This window comes from Melitaea cinxia, chromosome 1 (genome assembly GCF_905220565.1).
Source record: "Melitaea cinxia chromosome 1, ilMelCinx1.1, whole genome shotgun sequence".
NCBI lineage: Eukaryota > Metazoa > Arthropoda > Insecta > Lepidoptera > Nymphalidae > Melitaea > Melitaea cinxia.
This window is the reverse complement of record NC_059394.1, coordinates 19,946,082-19,973,565: the sequence shown is the minus strand read 5'-3', so window position 1 is coordinate 19,973,565 and position 27,484 is coordinate 19,946,082. Positions and strand designations below refer to the sequence as shown.

The window sequence follows — 27,484 nt, the reverse complement described above, 5'->3', positions numbered from 1 at the left end:
AGCCGTCTGTGTGTGTTACTTACGTCCAATCTTGGTGCAAGCCGAAGCCAAATTTCCTTACGCCATTTTTCTTTATATTTTTGGCAATATACTATACAACCGTAAATATTTTGACACCGTAAAGTTGAAATGAATAATTTGTGCCAAACTATAAATAACTTTTGGACAGTGAAATGCTTTGTATAATTCTTTGTATTTATTTTGGTTAGCTAATTAATTGACAATTGTTACGCAGCGGAGGTCAAAACAGCAGCGACGGACTCTCCGGCTGCTTCGCGCCCGTGCCGCCCGATATATCTTCATTGATAGACAAGTAAAACTTATTTGATAATTATAACACAGAAACATTTAAATCGTACTTACGATAGTCTTTACTTTATTTTTACATTTCGAAGGAGTATATTTATAAGTTTTACTCTAATACTACGTTCAATCGAGATAGCAATAACCATTCATTATAATTTACAAAGCCAACGGCCCACTTGATGGTAAGTGGTTACTGCAGCATATAGACCCTGGCAACACCGCGTAAGCGCTTTGTATATCGTATCTCTGGCTCTACTTGAAAGCAGTATTATTTAGCTTTGATATATATTCTGTAAGGTGGAGGTACCTCCCTAGTAAGGCTGCTCCAGGCAACGAGTAAGATATTTCCTACTGTGCGATACCTCAAAAAATAATATTATTCTGCATATGGTAGGTCACAGCAGGAAATTTCCTGCTCAAAATGTGGAGCAACCCGACTAGGGTAGTGCCTCGACCTTACTGTACGACCGACTTATAAGATCACAGCTAATTAATACTGTTTTCAAGCAGTGTTGTGTCCTGTTGGTGAGTAAGGTGACCAGAGCTCCTGGGGGAACGCCCTTACGTTGCTTCCGGTGCTACAGACATCTATAAGCCACGGTAATCGCTGGGTGAGGTTTGTCGTAATTTATTTTTTATTTTTATATATTCCAGATACCAGCAGAGAAAAGAACAAGAACGTCGGGAATGCACGATCCACGTGTAACATTCCATGGTCCATTGTAGATTTTATATACTATATAGTACGCTAAAATTCTTGTAATCGACGAAACCGTTCAGAACAAATTGACCTGTACTAGGTAGGGTTTTGATGAAATATGCTTTTTGCGTCTTAATATTGTAATAGGTATATAAAAAACTTATTGATTAATTTAAAACATTAATACATTGGTGAAGCTTGAAACAGATTATCAGATACGTTTAATTACTGCCTATTACTCAAAATAAAATATCAAAGAGTGATCGAAATGACTTGCAAAACGCATTTAATATCTTCAAATCGCCTTAGATAGTATGTTTCAATCTTTGCTATTAAAATGCAGACATTATATCGGTGGAAGACTTTTGTGTTAAGCTTGCGTGATAATTTGCGTCAATCAGAGATGTGATATCGTACGAGTGTATCAAGAGAACTACCGCATTGAAAGTCATAAGAGGTACAGTAAAACCTTATTTCATCTATTTCTACATGTTAACAGTTAATGTTCTACTTCACAGTTGAACAGGACACAGTTGAAAGAACCCATTGGGTTTTGATTCAATGTTTTCTTGATCTTATATCTAGCGATATCCCCAAGCAAACGCCATTTGTAAATTAACACTCGTGCTAACATCCCTAACTAAACCAAAAAGTGTTCGAGCTAAATTCGTAATAAAAATTAATATTTCGATGCCGTTTAACATTTTTTACTTTTCTTGAAAAATTAATTTACAAAGCCGTAAATTGATTATAATTTGTGATAAGCGTAACCGTCAGGCGATGGTTAAGAAAAATCGGTTGCTATATTTAACTAAACGTTATTGATTTGAACTTTATTTCTAGCGTTAGTCTTTAGTTACGGTATAAGGGTCGGCTTCACTGAGTGTGGAGAAATTTTATCCTGCAAATACCTAACTTACAAGTAGACTTTAACAGCTGGTCGTAGAATGCTTAAGCTATTAGGATTTGTTTCTCCTCGATTAAGAAACTACAAAATTTTAATTCAAATATGGAACTACGAATTTGGAATCATATGTTTAAAAAAAAGTATTATATTCCAATTCCAAATTCGAAATCCATCAAATAGCGTTGTCCACAACGGATGAATTAGCCCTGAACAAATTTTATGCAACTGTTCTTATTGAAGGAAACGTTTATTAATATAGGAACCGATCGTAAAGGCTTAATTACTTTGTGATTTCTCTCCCGTAGCTAAGTGTTAAGAATATTTGTTAATATATAGAAAATATTTACTATTATTATGTGATTTATGTACCTAAATGCTGTTAACGCATTTGTATATGTATTGATTTTGTAAATAATAGAATATAAGATAATCTTGTTTGCTGTGAGAATGAGGTCATTAAATGGCACTAAAAATGCTTAATCGTGAAATTAATATCTTAAATTAAGTAATGACTTATATATGTTATAGTGTAGGAGTAACCTCGCTTTGGGTTCATTTTGTTTATTTTGTAAAAGTAACTGAACGTACACATGAAAATATGATTAAAAGTTGACCACGGAATTGTTTAGTAATATCTCACGGCGAACATACAAAATTTTTTTTTAAATATTTTTGTGCATAATTCAGTTATTTTTTTTGTGTGTTAAACTTTAGTAAAAACAGTAAAGTGTATTACGTTAGACTTCTATTCTTTTAATGTAACAAAAAATCATTAAATAATTTATGTAAAATGTATTTATGCACACAGTTTATTAGTCAATCTTGATTAGTCGTAATTAATTTAACATTGAAGGTCACTCAGTACTTGCCCTTAATTAGTGATGCTACTCGATAGGCGATTATCGATGATTCGACATCACAAAATATCGAAATGTCTGTATATCATGTTAGTACAAGCGAGATGTATTAAATTTATCAACAAATTATACATACTGCTTCCTACATATGGATGTAAAACGTACAAAAAAAAAACATAAACAGAATCAATAGTTCATTCATTAAATAGGTCTACAGTTGAACTTAAACTACTGACTATATTTGACTGGTAATTTTTGATTAGAAAGTGTACGTGATTTAATTAAATGCCTTTCGCTAGTATCCAACCCGTATACACACAACAATTTTGAAAAATGCTGAAAATTATAATTGATTTTCAATCCAAGTTTATCGACACATACTATAAACATCACTAGTTTTATTTTTCGAACTTAAAATGGTGTTCATTAAAATATTACCTTATTTTTTTGTGTAATGTAAAAAATAAATATTTAAATTACTAAGAATGAGTGACGCTTTCTTAAATTTAAGTGAATGTTGATAAAACGGCTGTTCCAATCCGCAAAAGATACATATCATTATAATAGACTGCTAACGTAAGCAATTCGTAATTCTTTTTACTGTATTGTTGATTATAATAGTTAATTAGCGTTTAATTATACACTATTGTATAAAAATCTTTCTATATACATGTTGTGTAATAATAAAAATATTAATTTTAATATTAGGATGAAAGATGGAAATAAAAATGTGTGTCGTAATTATTTATTAATTATTTCATCCTATTTTATAATACAAGTGGGGTGAAAATGTGTAAGTCCCGTCTGACCGAAAGCGGTTATCGTAAGCCTATCAATTCCTGCAACACCAAAAGCATCACCGGCACGCTGGTGAACATACATCTGCTATCAACACTGAATTCTTAGATAAGCTCTGACCACCTTACATTTTAACCACAAGAACACAATAATAATTGAAAAAAACTTACAAAAATCTCATACGCTTCTTTTAATCCCGAATTTATGCGGGTGAAATCGGGAGGTGCGTCAAGTATTTAATAAAACATTTTTACACCTACCCTAGTTAAAGTATTACTAAGTAAAATCGTATTTTATTCTCGTACGTTTTGTTTTATTGCCTATTCAAAGAATCACAAAGCTAGCGACAATTATTTCTATAACTGTAAAATTTAACTCTACAAAATGAAACTAATTATAATCTTAATACATAATTATATAAAAATCCATATAAACTCCGAAACTACTGAACCAATTTTTATCAAATTTTGTAAGCATATGTAATTTGGTCCAGCTTGGAAGATAGGGTAGTTTTTATCTCAGTTGGACCCGGTAGGTGGCGCTGCTAGCGGTATGTAACTCCGAAACTATTGAACCAATTTTTATCAAATTTTGTAAGCATCTGTAATTTGGTCCAACTTGGCAACAACATATTAACCTCGATATTAAAAAGACGTTTTTAGGTTGTTAGAATGTGTCTCACTTTCACATACACACAATGAACGTTAAAATAATTTATTTTTACTTTTAAAAATATTTTAGGTACATTTTATAATGCAGTATCTCATACTATCTTTATTTAAAATGATTTCTTATTAGTTATTCACAGCCTTTATTAATTAAGTATTATGTTAAAAGCAGAAAAAAATAACTATCAATAAACGCGGGAAGTAAAAAATTCTAAGTGTTCTATTCCAATGACATAATGACATTATTTAGTACTCCATTAAATTATTTTACTATTTCAATATAATATCATTGCAAAAAGTGGGTTTTTATTAATTTGAGGTTTTATAAAAAAATATTGTAACAGGATTTTTAATGCAGACACTGCAGACTTGTGAGTTGTGGCTATTCTAAAAACGCCCTAAAATGTGGTTCACTGACCTGTATTAAAATCAAAATCAAAAAACAGCTTTATTCAAATAGGCCCCATGAGCACTTTCTAATCGTCATTTTACAAATTAAAACTTTAAAAATAAATTATTATTTTTTTTGTAAAATTAAAGCTACCACCGATTCTGATTTGGTACTGTTGCCTTAATGTTGCCATTTAAGTATTATAATTAACTCAGAATCAGTTACCACTTTTCATGTAGGTTCTAGACCATACTAGACAAATAAAAATCAAAGAGTATATAAGTATATATAACTGAATTAAAAAGACAACGCATTGGCATTCATACTATCATAGCTCTAGCCTCTAGTCTCTATTTTCGATATGACAATCATTTTTTATTTTCAAACTGGCAACTTTGATTTAGTACTTACTTGACTGTCGTGAAGAGTGTGTGTCGTTCGAGTTAATATTTATAAAAAAGGCATTTATTATTACGATTTAACGTGTAATAGGCGTTGCGTACAACAGTAGCTATAGAATGCTATATATTATTTATATATGTACTTAATAATGTTAATAATAAAGCGTAAAACAGTGTAAAATTGTATTGTTTTGGTTCCATTCAAGTCTATTGATTTATCGTATACCACTGACCCGTTTTTTCGTATTTGTTATGTGAATCTCGTAAATATTTAATAGTAGTCGCAATAGGTCAGTGCCCCGCGTCGTAATGATCTTTTAGAACCGTGATCAGACAGCGGATGAAATAGAGAATGAACTGATCTATGTGAGATTCGGTAATTAGTTAAAAAATTTGTTATTTCGTTATGGTGTATAATCCACAATGATGACACCCATCGAGGAGAAGAAAGATGAAAAGGTATGTACGGCTGTTAATTAAATCATTATTTAAAAAAAATAAATTACCACTACATATCGAAGTACTTCGTGTTTAAAAAAAAATGTAAAATATGATATAATATATATCTGAAACAATTTAGTATAAAATAGAAGAAAAGTGAAGAAATTAAAATACTTCTTTGATTCTTTAATTCGCCCCTACTGAACAATATTTTATTTTGAGATCGTATCTCTTCACTTAAAATAATTATTTAAAAATGAATTAACTTCTTTCTCTAAAATTTTGTTTAATTTTAAAACACTACGCTTCAGCCTGTAATATCCCACTGCTGGCAGAATAGAATTTTAAAAAATAACTCGTTTAATTTTCTCTTTAATTATACTTACTTTAATAATATATAAAATAATACTTATAAAGTCACAAAAAAATAGGTAATAATAATGGAATATTTTAGTAATTCTTTATTATAAAAGAATTGAGTACTAAACATGAGAAAAATTTAAAAAAAAAAACTCACTCCAATCTAACAGACCTATCTCTAAACAAACAGATCTTAAGCAACTTATTTAATGTTATTTCATTAGTTATCTAAGACCGAGCATCTATTTAGAAGCTACTTAAACTTCGAAGATAATACACGGTCATGCATTATCTGTCTCATTTGTGTAACTGTTACATGTTTGCTTTTGTATCGGTATTGTTGTTTGAATATTTGTATGTAATTCTTTTAAAAAGCCTAACTGAACAATTGATATACATGCATTACTTTTTTAATTGAAAATCTTATTTTTTTGAATGAGATTAATATTCAATTAATAATGAGAAGAAAAAAAAATATATTTTCAAAGTTGAACATTGAGTTTTTAATTAAATAGCCCTTTTCTACTAAATACAGACTTTAAATAGAAAATTTATTATTATCTTCATATGTTTTAAGTTCTATAGCTTTACAGTATTAGGGCCTGTTTTACCAGTTCTAGATAATGGTATTTTATGGATGACAGTTCACTTCAGCCTGTAATATGCTAGGCATAGGCCTCCTTCTTCATGTAGGAGAAGGATTGGCGCTTAATCTGCCACGCTGCTCCACTGCAGGCTGACAAATATATTCCCTACCATAAGTAACAATCGCTATCAGATGTATATGACAATAACCAGGACCGACAGCTTAACATGTTCTCTGAGCCACGGTGGGAAGACACACAAGAACAAACAATCAAACTGGAAATAAATATTTTTATAAACAGAAATACTACTCTGTGCGGGATTCGAACCCACAATCGTCGGTATTTAAGTGGTACGGCACACGCACCATTACACCAGAGCGGTTGTCAGATGACAGTATCCAACAGATAAAAGCTTTTGATGTATTATTCTTTTTTACCATCAAATTTCACTATATTTATCAGAAGTACTTATTCCCAATTATAAATGTAAAATGAAGTTTTAGAATGAAATAAATGAATCTGCTCATTTGAACATCATTATAAACTTAATTACACATCATTTGCATTGGTATTATATTTACTTGTATTTCTCGTTTAATTATCATTACATGATACAGCTTGGATGACGATGAACTAATGAAGACAGACGGACTAACTTTTTAAAAAAGAGAATTTGACAAATGAAAATATGTTGATTAATGCTGATAACATGTTAATGACCTCTAGTTATATTTTATTTTATCAAATTATTCGTATAATGTAATTAAAGATTTTGTTCAGGTTTGTATGACTAGATGTGCCTTGTTCTTTTACTAGTGTTATTATTATTATTATTATTATTAGTGTAATATTTATTTATTTAATGTAAATGTAAGAACTAATTATATAGTAATTTTGGTGAATGACGTCTCATTAATTCAGGTCTAAAATGTTTAGGCGGGGACCTACAATGAATGTTTTAAGTTTAAAACCTTCCAACCTTTTTTTAATAAATTGATTAATTCAGCCTGTAACATCCCACTACTGGGCATAGGCCTTTTTCTCTATGTCGGGGAAGAATCGGAACTTGATCCACCACACTGCTCCGCTGCGGGTTAGAGGTATATTACTAATTTAATAACTAATTAAGTAGTGATTGTTATAACAATCACTCTCATCTGTTATAGCTATCGGAATTGACAGTTTCACATACTCTCCGAAGTCCGGATTGACTCACAAGACATCTACAACAAATATATTATCTCAGATATATGCTGAAACAAATATATAATTACTACCAAAAGTTGGTTCATCATTACAGCCTATACAGTCCACTGCTGGACATAGGCCTCCACAAGTTTACGTCAAAAATAACGTGAACTCATGTGTTTTGCCCATAGTCACCACGCTGGGCAGGCGGGTTGGTGACCGCAGTACTGGCTTATATAAGTTGGTTAATTTGTGATAAAATGAGTGAACAATGCCCTACACATTTACAAAGCTGTTCCAATCTGTCCTTCACCTATACTCCAACAAAGACATCTCAGCTATAGTTAGAAACACTGTAGATGTTAACGTAATGCCATGATGACTGACATCTGTTAGCTGCCGACGCTATTGTTTGTCACGTCAACTTGTTTTATGTGCTTTGCAGCTTTAAAGCCTTGTAAAGTTGATGTTCTACTTCAGTGATGGAATATGGTTTGATAATTGTGTTTTTATTTTTCTATTTTAAGTGTATATTTTGGAGCGCTCAAAGAAATTGTTTTATCCTTTGTATGTTGATGCTTTTTTATATTTATTGTTTGTGTTATTTCTTTGTGTATTAAAAGTAAGCATTGAGATGAATGAGTTATACAAATGATTATTAGTCACAATTAATTAAAGGAAAGAATTGGTCTTTAGTAAGTAATTTGTTTATTTATATAGTAGTTTTATTATTTATAGCTTTTGAATATTCAATTAATTTTATAATTAAATGTAGAAAATATTAGGAATATAGAAAATATAAGTTATTTTTGAAGTTAAACTTCAGTGAATGCGTTACGAGAGTGTTACGAAAAGTGTGATCGGACGAGGCGAACGGAAGTTGGGAGGGAGATATAAGTTAATGAAGATAGAAAGAGAGAGTTACGTTTCGTATGTTACTGTAGGAAATTTTAAAAAATAAATAATTTTAATAAATTTTACTTTAGTCGGGGGGTCTAAGCACACTCGTTTTTTCTGTTGTTTAAAATTGCCAAAACTAGGGGTACTAAACTGTATTTGAATGATATCATCTCATTTCTGTTTTTAACCGACTTCAAAAAAGGAGAAAACACTGAAATCGAACGTACTTTTTTTTGTACATCATTCGTGGTGTACCGATTTTGATGATTTCTTTTTTAATCGAAAACTGGTGCTCGTCTGATCTACATCTGAGTACTTTTTGAGTTATCCCTAATATCGGTATATAGTTGACTGTTTTACCGACCACCTACAACGTATTACTTTTCAATATAATGGAAGTCGATTTTTGTTTCTTAATTGAGAATAAACAATCTTATTATAGATATATATAAATACTAGCTGACCCCGCACACGTTGTTTTGCCATAAATTTTATTAACCTTCTCAACCCCCCCCCCCCCTTTACAACTTAGGGGAATGAAAAGTAGATGTTTGCCGATTCTCAGACCTACCCAATATGCACACAAAATTTCATGAGAATCGGTCAAGCCAACAAATACCGCGACACGAGAATTTTATACTTATTAGATAATGACGGCTGACACTTCACACTAACTTGCGTTTCAATAGCTTAAATGATTGAACTGGATCATCTCGTCCAAGTTTTCTAAACTATGGTTTATCTTCCAGATCCGCACAGGCATGGTGCAAGTATCCGATGGTAAGTCGCGACCGCGGCCCGCGCGGCTCGTGCTCACGATGGAGTCGGTGACGGTGCAGCGCGAGGTGATCGTGCCTCCTCAGCTGCCTCGAGACAAGACCGTGCCGCATGCCAGGGTAATTATAAATTATGTAAATATCTTTAACACACGCGGTCGTCTGCTAAGGTAACCGACTTCGTCTGCGGAAAATTCGTAGTAGACAATTGTCCTCCAAACACACAAATCTGACTCCATTTTTTATTTGTATATTTTTGTATTTTTTTTTTTTTTTTAATATATTTTTTGTATTTTCTGCGAATTATTCTCGCCGATTTTTTTAAATCTATTTCTAAAATTTCTCTTGTAAATCAATCGACTTAAGGCGAAAATGGGAATTGAGTTCACAGCTCCCGGAGCGGAAAGCAGAGTCGGTACTAACCGCACCTAATTCCTGTTATATGTGTGTTACCCAAGTTTCTTTTCTGCTGATACAATCAATCGCCAAACTTTAACAGTAATTTGTTAGACGGGCCATAAATCCTGCACTGTAAAATCTGTGAAATTATCATGGCAAATAACGATCAAAATCAAGACAAAGACCTTTTCTAGTATCTAGAAAGTAAGGCTTAATACGTGATATCGCTTCACGCTTGTTTTTACACAGTGTTCAAGATCCTATACACGCTCTAGAATTTCCTCTGACCCGTGCATTTTTCCACACGTTTTATTTTACGCTGAACACACAACACATCATTGTAGCATTCAGCGGAACTTGACCTAATTTGTAACAAGCGATCTTGATTCAGGTGCAGAGATCCATGAGTTTACGCTGCATCGTCTCGACTTTTTTTTTTCCTAAAGTCTTAAACTTTATGATTGTTGGCTTAAAGAACATAAAGTAGGCATATTTTTTTATAGAATTTAAAAAAAATTAAAGGTTTATTATAATATATTTAATGAAGGGTTTTATGTCGTGGATCAAACAATTTTTTGCAAATTCGATCCTCGCTCAATCGAAATGATGGTCAGGTATATATGATACGGTCATATATTTACGATCTGGTCATTTGCTGTTAAGTGTATTTCATGATTATGCACGTGCCAGATGTATTAATCATATAGACGTTTCTCGTTGTCTGGGTGTATGTGGGTCTCAGGAGCTAGTACTGAAGGCCGTTGAGTCTGAGAAGATTTTGTCTAATTGAGTCTGAAAGATTATGAACTATTGAAATTAAAATAAAATTCTAATTTGTCTCAGGAGCGTATGGTCCAAATAACTCGTCAGAAAGTTGGCGGATTGGGGCTCAGTATAAAGGGCGGTGCGGAACATAAACTGCCCATTCTTATCTCAAAGATATACAAGGATCAAGCCGCGGATCAAACGGGTCAGCTCTTCGTAGGGGACGCTGTAATTAAAGGTAATCCTGTTAATCTTATAAATGTGAAAGTATATGAGGATGGATGTTTTGTTATTCGATTACGCAAAAATTTTAACCTGATTAATTTAATTGGCTGGAGACACATAATAAACACAAAGGGTACTTTTTATCATCACACTTCCATGTGATTAGAGTTTGATCACAGATGATCATCAGAGATGGGCGATTCCGCGATGCGTAGATAATATAAAATAAATGACATAAGTATAAGGTTTTAGTTGACAATTATAGTAAATCTCTTGGTGTATTATTTTTGGGATAGCTGTTGATTCTTGGGGTAAATTTTCTGAATTATTGTCCGTAATTATGGATATATATTTGTTAAGCGACTTAAAAAAAAAAATGAGTTCTCAATTCGACTGTATTTTTTTTTCCGTGTTCACTGAGAACTTTTGACTGGATAAACCGATTTTGTTGATTCTTATTTTAATCGAAAGCCGATGCTTGTCTTGTGATCCCATTTAAATTCGATCGATATTTGATGACAAAGCCAGCTCTGCGGTCACCAACCCGCCTGCCTAGCGTGGTGACTATGGGCATAACACATGAGTTCACGCCATTTTTGGCGTGAACTTGTCCTATGTCCAGTAGTGGACTGCGAAAAGCTGCTGTGATGATGATGATGATGATGATGATGATGATAATGATGATGATGATGATATGATGACTACTTTTCTAGTAATCTTTAATAACGCGTACTTACTTGATAATTTTTCGTCTAACTACGTTGTATTACTTGTTGATGTAATTAAAGTTTTTTTTTTTTAAAGCAAACACAATCATTAAAGTTATAGCTTCACTTTATTTTAATTAGCATACGTATTACAATCATATCTCTTTATCTAAAGTCCAGTGCTGTTGGACGAGACCACTAACAAGGTTGTACGAAAATACCGTCAGATATGTGATAACAGTCAAGAGAGATGAGTGTTTGCACTTTTGAAAAGATTCATAAAAACGACAGACAGGCAGTTAAAAACGTATGTTTTATACAAATTTGAACATTGATAAAGTTAGTAGTTGATGATTACAGTCTAACAGATGTTATGCTTTTTTAACCGACTTCCAAAAAAGGAGGAGGTTCTCAATTCGACTGTATTTTTTTTTTTTTTTTTTTTTATGTATGTTACATCAGAACTTTTGACCGGGTAGACCGATTTCGACAAAGTGTGTTTTAATCGAAAGGTGGTGTGTGCCAATTGGTCCCATTTAAATTTATTTGAGATCTAACAACTACTTTTCGAGTTATATCTAATAATGCGTTTTTACTTGACGCTTTTTTCGTCGACCTACGTTGTATTATACCGCATAACTTTCTACTGGATGTACCGATTTTGATAATTCTTTTTTTGTTAGAAAGGGGATATCCCTAGTTTGGTACCGTGATAAGGAAACCAGGATCTGATGATGAGATCCCAGAGAAATCAAGGGAAACTCTCGAAAATCCGTAATAACTTTTTACTGGGTGTACCGATTTTCATAATTTTTAATTTAATCGAAAGCTGATGTATTATCATGTGGTCACATATAAATTTTATCGAGATCTGATAACCACTTCTTGATTAATCTTTGATAACGCGTAGTTGCTTGACTATTTTTTCGTCGATCTACGTTGTATTACTTGTCGATGTAATTGAAGTCGGTTTTTTTTTCGTTTGCGAGCAAACACAATTATTTTATTTATAGCTTTGTATCGATATTTGAAACTTGTATTTTGTTATTGAAAACGGTCAATGTTATCATAAATATATCGTTTTAGAGTTAAACCTAAAATTAAACAGTGAATCAGTTTGGCTATTTTTAGGATACCCAAGAATGTTACTATGATTCAACTATCCGTTCCGAAATTGCAGGAGGTGGTCGTTATGACACACGAATGTTTCTAAACGTGACCTATACTGCAGTCTAACTCTCGAGTGGCCAGTTTTAAGGTTCTCTTAAAACTGAAAAACGTCGAACGAATCGTTTGATGTAGTTCAATCCGTTTATCTGCTTACTGCAAAGTTATCCAATACGTCAATAAAACGCATCGTTGGCGACAATGACCGTTGTCAACTTTCACAAAATTTTCCATTGTTAGTTTCATTCAAAGGTGAACGAAATTATTAAATACATCAGACATTCTTCCAACTGTGTGACATTCCAGCAATTGGAAGAGTTACGTAATAACGCTTTTAATATCTTTAAACTTTTCAATGATGCAAATGCAGTTGCCAATTGGGAGTAATTAGTCGACTAGTGTCCCCAATTAGGAGAAACATTTACAGTCGACTTAAAGCTGTTAGAGAGGATTAATTAAGTCGCTGCAGATCCTAGGAAGAATTATGTAATGACATTTTTTATTGCTCTAATTGTGGACAGCTGCTTTTTATCTAGGAATAATCTTTTAAATTCTCGTTTGAATTTGGGACGACCGTATTTTTTATTTAGCGACTTGAATGCGATGTTGCAACTGAATTATTTAATGCGACTGCTCCATTATTTAAAAGTATTTCAGTGATTTTTATAATCGCTATAATAATATAAAGATGAGAACGTGTTTTTCGTAAATTACATTCTCCATTATGAAGTAATCATTTAAAGCGATAAAACAATGGAGAGGTTTAGCAGAAAAGTTGTCCAACTATAATATTTGAAAGTTCTAGATGTTTTTTTTTTTCAATGTCCTGTAAACTGTAATGCCTCTTCTAATTTTAAAAGAGCCATCGAATAAAATTCAATTTAAAATCATTAAATCTGGAAACAAAATCCTAATCCCAAATTTACGCGTTTTTTGCTAATTTAACTGAATTTTAATAAAATAGTAAATTTTGTTGAAAGTTAGCATTTCAAAATTCAGCGGTGCTAGCTAGTATTTCAATTGACCTTTGAATAAAAATTCACTCGACTTTTTCACAGAGCTATCAGATTACTGCATATATTTTAACGTTATTTTTTTTTACATTTAAATTTGGAATGTAAATGTGTTTCGTTTTACGCATATGTTCTTGGCTAAACTAGCTGCGCTGTTTAACATTTTTATACTTGTCTTTAATTTATTTCTTATATTATCTTTATTTTTCTTATAAATGCATTTTTTGTGATTTTTTATATTAAATTTAATTTACACTGAGCAGTATAGCTTGTAGTGACTATCTATAAAAAGAAGTACAATGATCATTGCTTACCTATTAAGTATGTATTACAAAAATTAATATTGCATCCTCTGTTGGTTTTACTTACTAAATAAATAAATTATTTCAGAACATACCCATATATAGATTCCAGATAATTTTATATCCACACTAACGTAAAACTTTAGATATGACACGAACGCTTGACCCAAAAAAAAAAAACTCCATTTGCGTGTGCAGTAAATGTTATTAAACTCGGAAAACGAATTAAATGTATTGAATGTCTGCAGCTTGCGCGAGTTACACTTGTAGGTTTTTATATATGTACATTGTGAAGTTATATGTTCGTGATCTACATAGAGTGTAGTAAACTCTTTAATTGGATCGAATTAATTCGACTTTTTCCTGATACTAGTGGTCGGCTAGTGGTCGAAATTCGACCATAATGTATAATATATAAATATGTAATATATAGTATAAATGAATTTATTATGGTTTTGTTTGACATTCAGTAATGACAAACAATATTAATCCATGTATAATCTATTCTCAATTTGACCATAGACTTTAACAATGACAAAAGAGTATACATAGAGAAGAGTAGTACAAGAGTATATATAGAGTAGTGTTTGCTGTGTGGTCACGGCATTAAAGAATATAGCCAACCCCTCTCTTCCCGTGGGTGTCGTAAGAGGCGACTAAGGGATAACACAGTTCCACTGCCACCTTGGAATTTAAAAAGCCGACCGATGGCGGGATAAAAGTCCAACTACTGGCAATGAAATACACAGGCCGTAGACGGGCAGCGGTGCGACAAAGCCAGTACTGCGGTCACCAACCCGCCTGCCCAGCGTGGTGACTATGGGTAACACACATGAGTTCACACTATTTTTGGCGTGAACTTGTGGAGGCCTATGTCCAGCAGTGGACTGCGATAGGCTGGAATGATACATACGAGTCGGTCGAATTGAGTAACCTCCTCCTTTTTTGAAGTCATTAAAAATATGTAGCTGGATTGACAGATTTTTAATGTCTTATTTATGGACAGATTAGAGAGAGAGAGATATTCGAGCATTGAAATTGGCGGTGTATTTATTTATTTATTTATTTATTTATATATACATACATATTTTAACTGAGGTAGGGCACAGCAGGAATTTCCTGCTCAAAATATGGAGCAGCCCGACTGGGGTAGTACCTCGACCTTACAGAAGATCACAGCTAAATAATACTGTTTTCAAACAGTATTGTGTTCCTGTTGGTGAGTAAGGTGACCAGAGCTTCTGGGGGATTGGGGATTGGGTCGGCAACGCGCTTGCGATGCTTCTGGTGTTAGTGTCTATAAGCTACGGTAATCGCTTACCATCAGGTGAGCCGTACGCTTGTTAGCCGACCTAGTGACATAAAAAAAAAATATATTTTTATTTCAACAGTAACAATGCCATTAAACCCTTATTGGGTTTGTCTTGGCATAATTAACATTCGAAGTTCTATATTTTAACACAATAATAAAAGAATTGATTTTGGCTCAACTTTGTGTCGTAACTCACACAAGTACGTTCAATCACGATGAGTGAAAATACGAAAATAATTCCAGTGAACGGTGAATACATAACCGCTTGTAAACACGACGATGCGGTTAACATACTACGAAACGCCGGAGACATCGTCGTACTCACCGTTAAGCATTACCGCGCCGCTACGCCGTTTCTGCAAAAACAAGGTAATACTATACAAACTTCTATTACGGTACTCGAAGATCATCTACTGTTTTTAGTGTCACTTTTGGAAGAATAGTATATATTGTAACACAGAAGACGTACATTGGAATAATTTTATCTTTATTTAATTTGTCTTTGTGTAAATACCCCCCCCCCCCCCATTTTTAATGATATTTCAGACACAACTTGACCTTATGGTATTTTATTTTACGTGACATCAGCGAAATTACTTTTGCACTATTGAAAGCTATAAATACAAATTATTGAACAAATCCTATATTACCACTAGCTGACCCCGCAAATGTTTTTAACTCGCTTAACCCCCCCCCCCCTTATAACTTAGGGGGAAGAAAAATAGATGTTGGCCGATTCTCAGACCTACCAGCTATGCCCACAAAATTTTATTAAAATCGGTCGAGCCGTTTCGGAGGAGTTCAATGTTTAACACCATGACACGAGAATTTTATATATTAGATAATTAAATACGTGTTCTAAATGTGACTATTAATTATATGTCTTTGTGACTAGCGGATGGAGCGTCAGACACAGATAGCAGCACGGGAGACGAACACCCGTCCCTACATAACAAAGTAGATGCCAATTGTAATAATGAACGCACCGAAACTAATGGGGGGTGGCAGGTAATTAATTTAATTAATTAATTAATAAGAAAATTTATTTTAATTAAGAGCTAAAAATAAATTCGCACTTAAATATTAATCTGGCATTTCAGAATCATTTCGGCTCTTGGACTAAATAATATAATAGTAAAAAAAAGTCTCAATTAAGGAAATCTTTCATTTTATACTGCCTCTTTGGGCGTGCGATGGTATATAGGGTGTAAAGTTCCTCATCCACCCTCGCAATGGGAGTGATGATGACGATGAAGGTTGCGCTGATGCTTGGGGTCACCAGTTTGGGGTGTGTGAAGAGTCACGTCGGGGTCACCAGTGGTGGATGAGGAACTTAACACTATATTCCTCACCCCCAAACTACTATTGAAAGTACATCTATATAAATGAATGAATATAGCTCGAAATAAAAATTTTGAAATTTATGAAACTCTTAGAGTGCATGGGACGGTGATGAGAGCAGTCGACCGGGAAGTGCGGCGGGTTCGATGCGCGGCTCGAGACCGCCGTCTGTGGCCTCCGACCGTCTCCCGGACGGCAGTAAGGAGTGGGTCGATGTGGTTTCCGGTGAGATTTTGATTGTATTAATAATGACATCGAAGATATGTCGTAATGTTATGTTTCACGGTCTTGTAATTTTTATTGAATCGATGTACAATTTCAATAAAATTGATGTTTTACGGGAATTTTGTATAACTTTTTCAGTACCTCTCATGATGGGCTACGTGACGCGATACGTGTTCGGTACTGATAAATTAAGGCCAGGCGCTTTTGAGGTGAGTTGTAGACTTGATCTCTATTATATTTATAAAATACATGCAATTTCTGCAGATATAATATAATTATGGGAGTGACCAACGTAGTATAAAGTTCGTAGTAACGTAGTATTAAATTCCTTTGCAAAGTTGTATCCTATTTAATATGGTTGTGTACTGCATCGCCAATGATCGAAATTTCTAGATGGTTCTCTCCACTTTTTTTTGTAGTCTCTTGTCGGCAAACAAGCGTACGAATCACCTGATTTTTTCGTCTACCAATGTTGTATTACTTGTCGATGTAATTAAAGTCGGTTTTTTTTCGTTCATCGTTGGACTTGGAAATTTGTGTAATTTGAAAACGCCCGAAGGCTAAATCTGTAAGAAAATCTGAGAAAAGCTAGGTCTTGTATATACGCAGGTTCGTGGTGCGAGGCCTTCGCAGAGTACGGGCGTAATCCACGTGGACGACCCCGCCGCGCTGTCGCACTGGCTCAAGGGCGTGTCCGACAACATCACGGGCCTCACCAACCTGCAGGTAGCCTTCGTGGCCAAGGTTCATGGAGACGTGTACTGGAAGTACTGCTTTTCTATGACCTGTCCCAATGGTTGAAAAGGAATCGCTCTTTTAGCGATAAGTCCGCCTTTGTACATCATCCTCTAACTGTAATATTTTTGTTTGTATCTCTTACGTTTCAGCCTGTAATATCTTACTACTGGGCATAGGCCTCTTTCCCCATGTAGGAGAAGGATCAGAGCTAATCCACCACGCTGCTCCACTGTGGCCTAACGGAAATATTCCCTACTACGAACAACGATCGTTATTAGGTGTACATGATAACAACCGGGACCGACGGCTTTACGTGCTCTCCGAGGCACGGTGGGGAGACCCACAAGGACTGCACAAACGCCCATACCACGGCAAACACCTGTATGGCCAATACAAAGTTTGTCACGTGCGGGGATCGAACCCGCAACCGCCACCGCAACAGGCACAGTCCATGGCTGTAACCGTTGCGCCAACGCAGCGTCGGCGGCGGCGTGTGTATCTCTTAATGGAGTGCAATAAGAACATTACTATTATTATTATATTTTACTTTGTTGGCTAAAAATATGTGTCAAAAGATTTAGATGAGACTCGTGCATGGGAATGATGGTGTCTGAGAGTAGTGTGTAGTTCGTCAAATTTATATTACACGCAGAGATACAAGATAATGAAGATAGAAAGAGAGGGATAGAGAGTGACGTTTTGTAAGTTTTACTCGTGCTACGTGTCACAGATGAAGCTGTTCAACCGACACCTGCCGGGGGGCGAGAGGATCGAGTACATGGGCTGGGTGCACGAGGGCGTGGTTGCTGCTGCCCAGTCCTGGCAGAGCTACCGGCCGCGCTTCCTGGTGCTGAAGGGGACCGACGTCATGCTCTTCGACGTGCCTCCGGTGAGTCAGTCAGTTCAGCCTATCGCAGTCCACAGCTGGACGTGGGCCTCCAAGTTCGCGCCAGACATCCCATCATCATCACCATCATCATCAGTTCAGCCTATCGCAGTCCACTGCTGGACATAGGCCTGCCCAAGTTCATCAGTCAAGCCAGACATCCCGGTTTTCCGCAATCCCCATCCAGCCTACATCGGTAATCTTACGTAGATCGTCGGTCCAACGGGCCGGTGGACGTCCCACACTGGGTTTGCCAAGACGCGGTCTTCACTCCAGAACCCGTCTGCTTCAACGACCATCGGTCTTGCGACACAGATGACCAGTCCACTGCCACTTCAACTTGTTGATTCTGTGGGCTATATCGGTTACCTTCGTTCTTTCGCGGATAGCTACATTCTCTCCTTTACATCGAGGACAAATAAAAGGAAACACCTCACGCTCAAGGGCCCTAGGATTTACTCCTGGGGTCTGAAAACACCAAGCACAAACGCTCAGGCCACGGCAAACTATGTTCGATATAAATTTATACCATTGCCATGACTGCCAGCGCAAACCAGTGCTGTGACCGTTGCGCTAACGCGTTATCACAATAACAGTTCCACTACCACATTGGAACTTAAAAAGCCGACCGATGGCAGGATAACCATCCGACTGCTGGCTTTAAAACACACAGGCCGTAGACGGGCAGCAGCGTCTTCGGTGCGACAAAGCCAGCCCTGCGGTCACCAACCCGCCTGCCCAGCGTGGTGACTGGGCAACTCACACGAAACGGAGAAAGAGGCCTATGTCCAGCAGTGGACTGTGATGGGCTGAAATGATGAATAATTTTAGTTTGAAGCTTATTGAGAAGCACATCAGGATATATTTTATATAAAATCTGGAGCAGCCCATCTGGGGAAATCCCCTTACAGAAGATCATCTATACATATAATAAAATGGTAAGAAAGTCAAAACTGTACATTGAATATTTATTCAAAAGAATACTTGGGGTGTGATCTACAATCGATACCGAAGCCAAAAATATAGTTTTTAGAATTTTTGTCTGTTTGTAATACTGCATGGATTTACTTCAAATTTGGCACGAGTATTATTAAGAAGCCGGGTCAACATATAGGCTACAAATTATCACGCTATCACCTACGGGGAACGAGCAGTGAACCTTTATTTCTTTAACGCATTCTGTAACAACGTGTAATCTAACGACGCATATTTGAATGTTGTTATTATGTTAATAACCATGCTATAAGCTAGCTTCTTACTATAAATAAAGACATTCTGTAGTATATTTAGTATCAGCATTGCACCCGTGCGAAGCAGGGGCGGGTCGCTGGTAGCTTAATAAAACTCCTCTCAAGCAGTGTTGAAATCTTATAGAGAGTAAGGTGGCCAGAACTTCTGGGGAAAGTCGGGGGTAGGATCGTCAACGCGCTTGCGATACTTCTGGTGTAGCAGGCGTGTACAGGCTACGGTAACCGCTTACCATCATGTTCACTGTACAATTGTTTGTTACCCCATTCGTATAAAAACTTAATTAATCAGTGTAAGCCAAATCAAAGTGTAATCCCGCTGACACGTCATATCCCATCTGTTGGCGATAAGTGGACATGGTAAAGAAATACGGAGATTTAAATCATAATTTGCAGAGTTGTTCCTGGCAAACCTTTTACCATCATGTGGGCCGTATGTGTGGCTGTCTATCGACCAAGTCCAACTTGATTCAAAGTAACTGTAACTTACCCGAATATACCTAAAGACGAGCTTGTATACTCCGCAGATGAACGTAACCGAGCTGGCCAAGTGTCCAGAAACGCTGAAGGTGTATCAAACGATGTTCCGAACGGTGAAGGAGAGCGAAATGGTGGACTGGAGGCAGCACTGCTTCCTGGTTCAGAGCTCAGCTGGAAGTCTGTCAGCGCCGGGTCCTCGGTACTTCAGTGCGGAGACCAGGCACGAACTGCTGCGTCTGGAGGCCGCCTGGACCGCTAACATCGTTAACTCCGTTGTGAGACTGGAGGTGAGTAGATGTGGCGGTCGCTGTGGGGTGTGTAGTCTTGTAGTAGATTTATTCGATGGGAACATCAGTGTCATAAAAATGGCGATCGTTCTTGATCGTTCGAGATTTATGGTGGAATATATAACTAGTCGTGTTTAACATTATATAGATTAATTTTTCTAGGGATATTTATAATTTAGTAGTAGCGTGTTATTAGTATTTTTTTTTTAATCTGTTTTCGTTATAGTTATACTAAGCAAGTAAGTTATTTTTATAAAATAAAATAAATAAAATAGCCGAGTGACGTAGGTGGTGTGTAATCATGGGATTTGTAGTAATTCTGTGTAGCGTGAAACTGTTTGGTGTGATTCTGTGTGGTATGTAACTGTCTGGTGTATAGGTATGCCTGTATATTTATTGCAAATCGACGTTTGAACCTACGATTCAAAATTATGTATAAAATACATAATTTCTTACACACTCTTTAATAATGTTCTAACTAGTCTCCGTAATTTTTTAATATGTACCTTAACATCATATAATAATAATAAAACTAGTGTGTTTTCGACGACACGACTGAAGTAAAACTTCTGTAGCTCTATCTGTATATGTATATATCTATGTATGTATATATGAGAGAAGCTCTCTCTTGCCCCTACAGTTATATATGAAACGTAACTCTCTCCTTCTAGACATTTTTGAATATCATATCAAAGATCGACCGCTCCAGCGGGTTTCGAACCCGCGTCTCCGACTGACCGTGTCGGCGCTCTAGCCAATCAAGCTATGGAACGATGTACCCGCTAGAGCGAAATTTTTGATATGATAATTTTTATATTCGGTTTAAGTGAACCGTGGCGCCTCTTGTGAGGGTAGGTTAATAATAAATGTCTAACAGGATATTTCGCAAGCTTTACTATGTATTTCATAACTTCGCTTCCATTTTACACACTTTTCGTTAAGGCTCGGGATATTCCATGCATTTTTGTCGAAGCAAAATGATGGTAGCGGTGACAATATACTCTCCATACTTGTATTTTAAATAAATTACTATATTGCCGCGTAAGGCAATTTAGATTATATTTTTTTTATAGTAGTAATTGTTGTCATTATTTAGAATTATTATAGTATCTATTATCTGTAGTTTGATTTATCTGTTGTGTAATTATTATCTGTAGTTTGCTTTATAGAATTTATTGTTTTTTGCATAGTCTATTGTATTGTCTATAACTTCTTCTGGCCCTTCCTTTTCAACTTGTCACGGTGTCACCTTGTAATAAAGGCAATTAAATATACTTAAAAATTTATATTGAGTTTTAATCAATACATTAAGGCTCCATTATGTATCAAATACATACTATAAGAACTTGCTTTACCGACTGCGCCATGTAATGGGTCTGATCTTTATTTGTACATTCACCTATGCTTACACATTTATTATCGACCTACCCTCACACCTCTCTCCTTCTATCACCAACATACCCCCCCTCTCGAGTTCGGCTCTGAGCGTCCACCAGCTCATAGCTAAGCCTCAGAACGCTTACACATTTATTATCGACCTACCCTCACACCTCTCTCCTATCCTCACCAACATTACCCCCCCTCGAGTTCCGACCTGAGCGCCCGCCGGCTCACAGTAGTGCGTGTTGCAGAAGAAGACGTTCACGGTGGTGCACGGCGGGCGCCCGGCGGGCCTGACGCTGGACTGGGCGGGCGGCTTCTCGCTCAGCGAGGGCGGGCCCGGCGCCGCGCCGCTGTGGGCCTACAGGTGGGCGGGCGGGGGCGGGAGATTTTTTTTTTATTTTTATATATATATATTTTTTTTTTTTTTTTTTTTTTCGGTCGGCTAACAAGCGTACGGCTCACCTGATGGTAAACGATCACCGTAGCTTATAGACACCTGCGACACCAGAGGCATCGCAAGCGCGTTGCCGACCCGATCCCTAATGGGGATTGGGTCGGAGCTCTGGTCACCTACTCACTACAGGAACAGAACAATGCTTGAAGGCAATATTAATTAGCAATAATTAATAAACAAAACTATACATAAACTACAACTATATATTAAATATTACACATTTAATCACTATATCATTTTAATAATGACATGAAATGAAAACATTTATTTCGCCACGAGGTGATACACACTTATCGAACGTCAAAAATAATTGCATTTACAAAATAATAATAAAAGAAATTTAAGGTTACTCACCAACAGGAACATAATACTGTTTGAAAGCAGTATTATTTAGCTGTGGTCTTCTGTAAGGTCGAGGTACTACCCCAGTCGGGCCGCTCCGTATTTTGAACAGGAAATTCCTGCTGTGCCCTACCTCTGTTAACATCTTGTTCTTCGTTTGCCTGCAAGCACAATTATGGAGTAACCTTTGATAACGCGTATTTGAATTTTTTTTCATCTGTCATAATTGTATTACTTGTCGATGTAATTGAACTCGATTTCCTTTTTTTGATTTACGAGCAAGCACAATTAGTCAATTATTACATTTTATGGCTTAAGAATTATTGTTTATTGGTTCAAGATTTTATTTCTTAAAAAAAAAAAAAAGAATTCAACTAACTTTAAACATTTATGAAACATAAGTTCAACATGCTTAAAAATTTTACACGAGCGGTGTACAAAAATACAAGACCAACAGAAATCTCGACTAAAATGATTTGAGCAAAACAAAAATGCAATAAAACGTATTGTTGTGATAGCAATTAGACCATCACAACCAGTTCATTTATAAACTAAAATGAAATAATTAAAATTAAATTTTAATAATCAAATTGCAGATTTTCACAATTGAGAGGATCGAGTGATGATGGGAAGTCCAAGCTTAAGTTACACTTCCAGGACACCGAGACGAAGGTTATTGAAACGAAGGTAATTAATCTGATCTTCTATTTCAAATATATATACCGGGTGATTTTGAAAGCGTTTTGGAAACGAAAATTTTGAATTATTTATCAATAACAGAACCTATATATAACGTTAATTTAATAATATATGTATTTTTTTTTTTTCATCAAAGTCGATATTCATATCGTTTACAGATAAAAAGTGAGAACCAGTAGTAGCACTACACGGTAGGTACATTCTAAAAATAGAAATACTATACGTTTTAATAGCGAGTCACAAAATCGTATTAGCCAATAAAAACAAAGCTACCGAGTTGCGCCGGAGTCGACCAATGACGGCGTTGCTCACTTGTCCTTGTAATCGTCGGCGTCCCGCGTCCCTGGCTTTCAGTCGGTCAGTAATACCATAGCGGTACATGCGTAAACAAGGTCAAGGACGTTTAAATTATTATTCGCCGGAGTTTGAAGATGTTCTTGAGTACTTCGAGCGCGATCCCTGGCGGAGGACAAAGATGGCAGCAAGAGAACTCGATGTTAGCCAAAACTTCGTATGGAAGATATTACGTACACAAGGATTACACCCGTATCATTTTCGTAAGGCTCACGTAATAAACAACGCACCGGAAAGAATCGCCTTTTGCCAGTGGTTGTTAAATAATACAAACGCCAACATACTCTGGACGGACGAGTCACTGTTTACTCGAGTGGGACTATACAATGTGCACAATGAGCATTACTGGGCTCTTAATTAACCCCCACTTGATACGAGAAAACCATCACCAGGTTTGTTTCAGAGTGAACGTGTAGGCCGGTATTATTAACGACCAACTAATAGGGCCTATTTTTATTGAAGGTCATCTAACCGGCAATTCGTACTTAGAGATGTTAAGGAGAGTAATATCTGAGTTAGTAGACGATGTACCTGGACAGTGAGTTTAGTGATAGGTGGATAGGTCGAGGAGGGCCTGTGTCTTGGCCACCTGGAAGTCCTGACTTAACGCCCCTGGATTTTTTCTTGTGATCGGAAATAAAAAGTTATACACGTCAGTCAATATGAAAGCTGTGATGATTTACGCATTGCGATAGTGAACGCTTTTGATAAAGTGAAAAGTGATCAAGACACATTAAGAAAATTAAAAGACAATTGTATTAAACGCGTACGTTTGTGTATTGAACGCAGCAGACTCCATTTTGAGCAGTTGCTTCGATACAGAGAAGTGTAAATAGTGTAAATAAACTGTTAATAAGTATGTAAGTTAATTATTCTGTAGAAAACTCCGATTTTTTAAATACGCCTGAAGTTTATACCTACAGTCCGTTTATAAATTGATTTGTTGTGAAAAGAACAATCGTGGTTAATAATCGAAAAGAAGTTTAAATAAAATAGGTATTTCTGACGGTCCTAAGCCCGTGTAAAGTATGAAGGACAAACGAGTCTATCTACGTAAGTACTCGCTAGCTCGCGCCTATAGGTATACTTTTATCAACCGAAACGCGCACGGACGTGTTTCATTCATATAAAATAATGAATGAATGATCAGTGCCTTACTACTTTCCAAGTCGATCGAATAAAAATGAATATTAAAATTGAAACTTTTTTTCAGTCAACATTACAATTGATTCATCCATTTTTATATGTACTATAGATGATTCCAAAGTAAAATATTTCGTTTCCAAAACGGTTATAAAATCACCGTGTATATATATATATATATATATATATATATATATAAAATTCTCGTGTCATGGTGTTAAACATTGAACTCCTCTGAAATCGGCCAACATCTATTTTTCATACCCCTAAGCTATAAGAGGGGGGGGGGGTTAAGGGGGTAAATAATATTTATGACAAAACAACGTTTGCGGGGTCAGCTAGTATATATGTATATATTCTTGTGTGCTTCTCTTCTGTGCTTGTGCTTGTTACTGAATTCCTTAACGGCTGGACCGATTTGGTTAAAATTTTGTACGTTTATATTACTGTGGGTTCATGGATGGTTTGAAAATACAGTTGGACCCGGTAGGAGGCGCTGCTATCGGTATGTCAGCAATCAATCTTGGTAGCTGTCAGCAATCAATTTGGGCAGGATCCATAATAATGGTCTCCATTTTTTTTATTTACTGTACTTTACTTTATTAAAATTGGCTATTAGCCGTGTACAGCTTGATAGTAATAATTTTATTTATATTTTGGTACATTTGTGATCGAATTATAATATTTCTTACAATTGCTAGATACATTATTAGCTGTGCCGTAGCTCATTTAAACAAGTATATATCACAACAATACAATCCGTCTCCTACATAGAGAAAAAGGCCTATGCCCAGCAATGGAATAGTATAGGCTGAATTTTGTAAAAAAAGAAGCAAGCTAGCAATGCTTCTAGTGTTGCAGACGTCAATAATCAACGGTTATCGCTTACCATCAGGTGTACCATGCGCTTGTTTGCCGACCTCATCATTACAGCCTATACAGTCCACTGCTGGACATAGGCCTCCACAAGTTTACGCCAAAAATAACGTGAACTCATGTGTTTTGCCCATAGTCACCACGCTGGGCAGGCGGGTTGGTGACCGCAGGGCTGGTTTGTCGCACCGAAGACGCTCCTGCCCGTCTTCGGCCTGTGTATTTTAAAGCCAGCAGTTGGATGGTTATCCCGCCACCGGTCGGCTTTTTAAGTTCCAAGGTGGTAGCGGAACTGTGTATCCCTTAGTCGCCTCTTACGACACCCACGGGAAGAGAGGGGGTGGCTATATTCTTGAGTACCGTAGCCACACAGTACCTTTTGCCGACCTAGATTTATAAAAAGAGTTATATATGATGCCCCCCAGGAGCTGGAGTGCCAGATCCTGCAGAGCCTGCTGTTCTGCATGCACGCCTTCCTCACCGCGAAGGTGGCTTCCGTCGACCCCGCCTTCCTGGCCTCCATCCAGCACCACTGATCACTCGTACACACATATAAATGTACATACGTATATTTTGTATGTAAAACATAATTTAATTTGCTAATTTTTAACGTCCTGTGACACTTAATTTTCGATTTTTTGGGTTAAATCTATTGAAAATTTCCCTGAATAATAAATTTTTTTCTAATGTTTACGCGAATTTTACTCATTTAATGAAACAACTTTTTTCGGATTTTATCGCGGTTATAGAGGAGTCCTCCCGTGACCATGGTTGCTGTAAATATATTTTTTGGTATTTATCAATATGTGTCTAAGACAGTGTTATACTGAAGCTAAGGAAGCTGAAGGAGATAAAACCAACTGCGACAGATAAGAAAAAAAAAACGTAAGACGCTGTACATCAGATACTAATCCAAAGCATCAAAATTCGAAATTGATATATTATTAAAATAAAATTGTAACTGCAATAATCTTCTTTTGAAGTAAAACTTCTTTATGCACGCTTGATTTGGGGAATAAGCTGGTTAGTGCGTGACGAGAGTGTTACGAAAAGTGTGATCGGGTGAGGCGAACGAGCACACATTTTCTTCCCCTCTTTCTCTCATAGCCAGTTACGTTTCGTATGTCTAAGGCACAGTGCAGGCCTATTGTGCAGTTTTACTTCTGTTGTGTGGTCTAAATCACACTCGTTTTTTTTAACACGTTGGTGGACAGTACAAGTTAAGAATTTCTTCCTAAATGACACTTCTTATTCTCATACATTGCCTATGGGCGTAGTGTCAATGCGGTTGTATGTACAATGTTGTTGAGTGACAGAACGCCTATAGGCGCTTACGTCTATGAGCGTACTGTCATGTTGCATGTCATGAAAACTACGCATAGGGACTACACGCCTATAGCCGTAAAGTTGATTATACAGATAATAGTAATAAAACCAGTATTTTATATATAAATTTGTTTAATAATAATCACAAAATTAATCAGCCTCTTTTATAATTAACAAGTTGCTAATATAATCATCTTTTTATCTTGCCTGTATTGAAATTCAAATAAAACATTAAAACTCTTTTAGCTTTAGATGTACGTTTACCACTAGGTATTATGATAGTAATCACAGCAACATTTCACTAACAATGTTATTTAAGTACTAACTTGAACACAATACTATTCTATAAGGTTAATTTTAATTTAAATTTACTTATGTAATCAGCCTTTTTTAAATTCCGAAATTAAATTATCAAAATATTGTAGTCTGCCAGCATTATATTTTAAGAAGCAATCTAATGACAAAATCTGACCTTAATATTAATAATATTTTCTTGTAAGTTAAAACTTATTTAAATCAACTCGTTACAATATAAT

General features: G+C 35.9%; 2 protein-coding genes across 3 annotated transcripts in view; both read left to right on the top strand.

The window, feature by feature from the left end:
• LOC123654730 (Down syndrome cell adhesion molecule-like protein Dscam2) overlaps window positions 1-1,012 on the top strand; it is a 228,133-nt gene extending 227,121 nt beyond the window's left edge. The window contains exons 37-38 of the mRNA XM_045590618.1: window positions 236-313; window positions 961-1,012. Coding sequence (XP_045446574.1) covers window positions 236-313; window positions 961-1,012 — 130 coding nt within the window. The remainder of the gene's footprint in view (window positions 1-235; window positions 314-960) is intronic.
• Window positions 1,013-5,033: 4,021 nt separating this feature from the next.
• On the top strand, window positions 5,034-26,291 carry LOC123670521 (gamma-2-syntrophin). 2 transcript variants are annotated; one of them, XM_045604013.1, is made up of 13 exons: window positions 5,034-5,487; window positions 9,254-9,400; window positions 10,523-10,682; window positions 15,414-15,539; window positions 16,066-16,178; window positions 16,607-16,736; window positions 16,875-16,945; window positions 17,346-17,462; window positions 18,205-18,363; window positions 20,135-20,374; window positions 22,006-22,121; window positions 23,150-23,240; window positions 26,048-26,291. In XM_045604013.1, exons 1-13 carry the CDS (start codon window positions 5,452-5,454, stop codon window positions 26,156-26,158), a joined length of 1,617 nt encoding a protein of 538 aa, XP_045459969.1. In that variant the 5' UTR covers window positions 5,034-5,451; the 3' UTR covers window positions 26,159-26,291. The 2 variants fall into 2 exon arrangements, with proteins under 2 accessions (XP_045459969.1, XP_045459976.1); XM_045604020.1 differs by lacking the exons at window positions 16,066-16,178; window positions 16,607-16,736.
• Window positions 26,292-27,484: the final 1,193 nt, after the last annotated feature.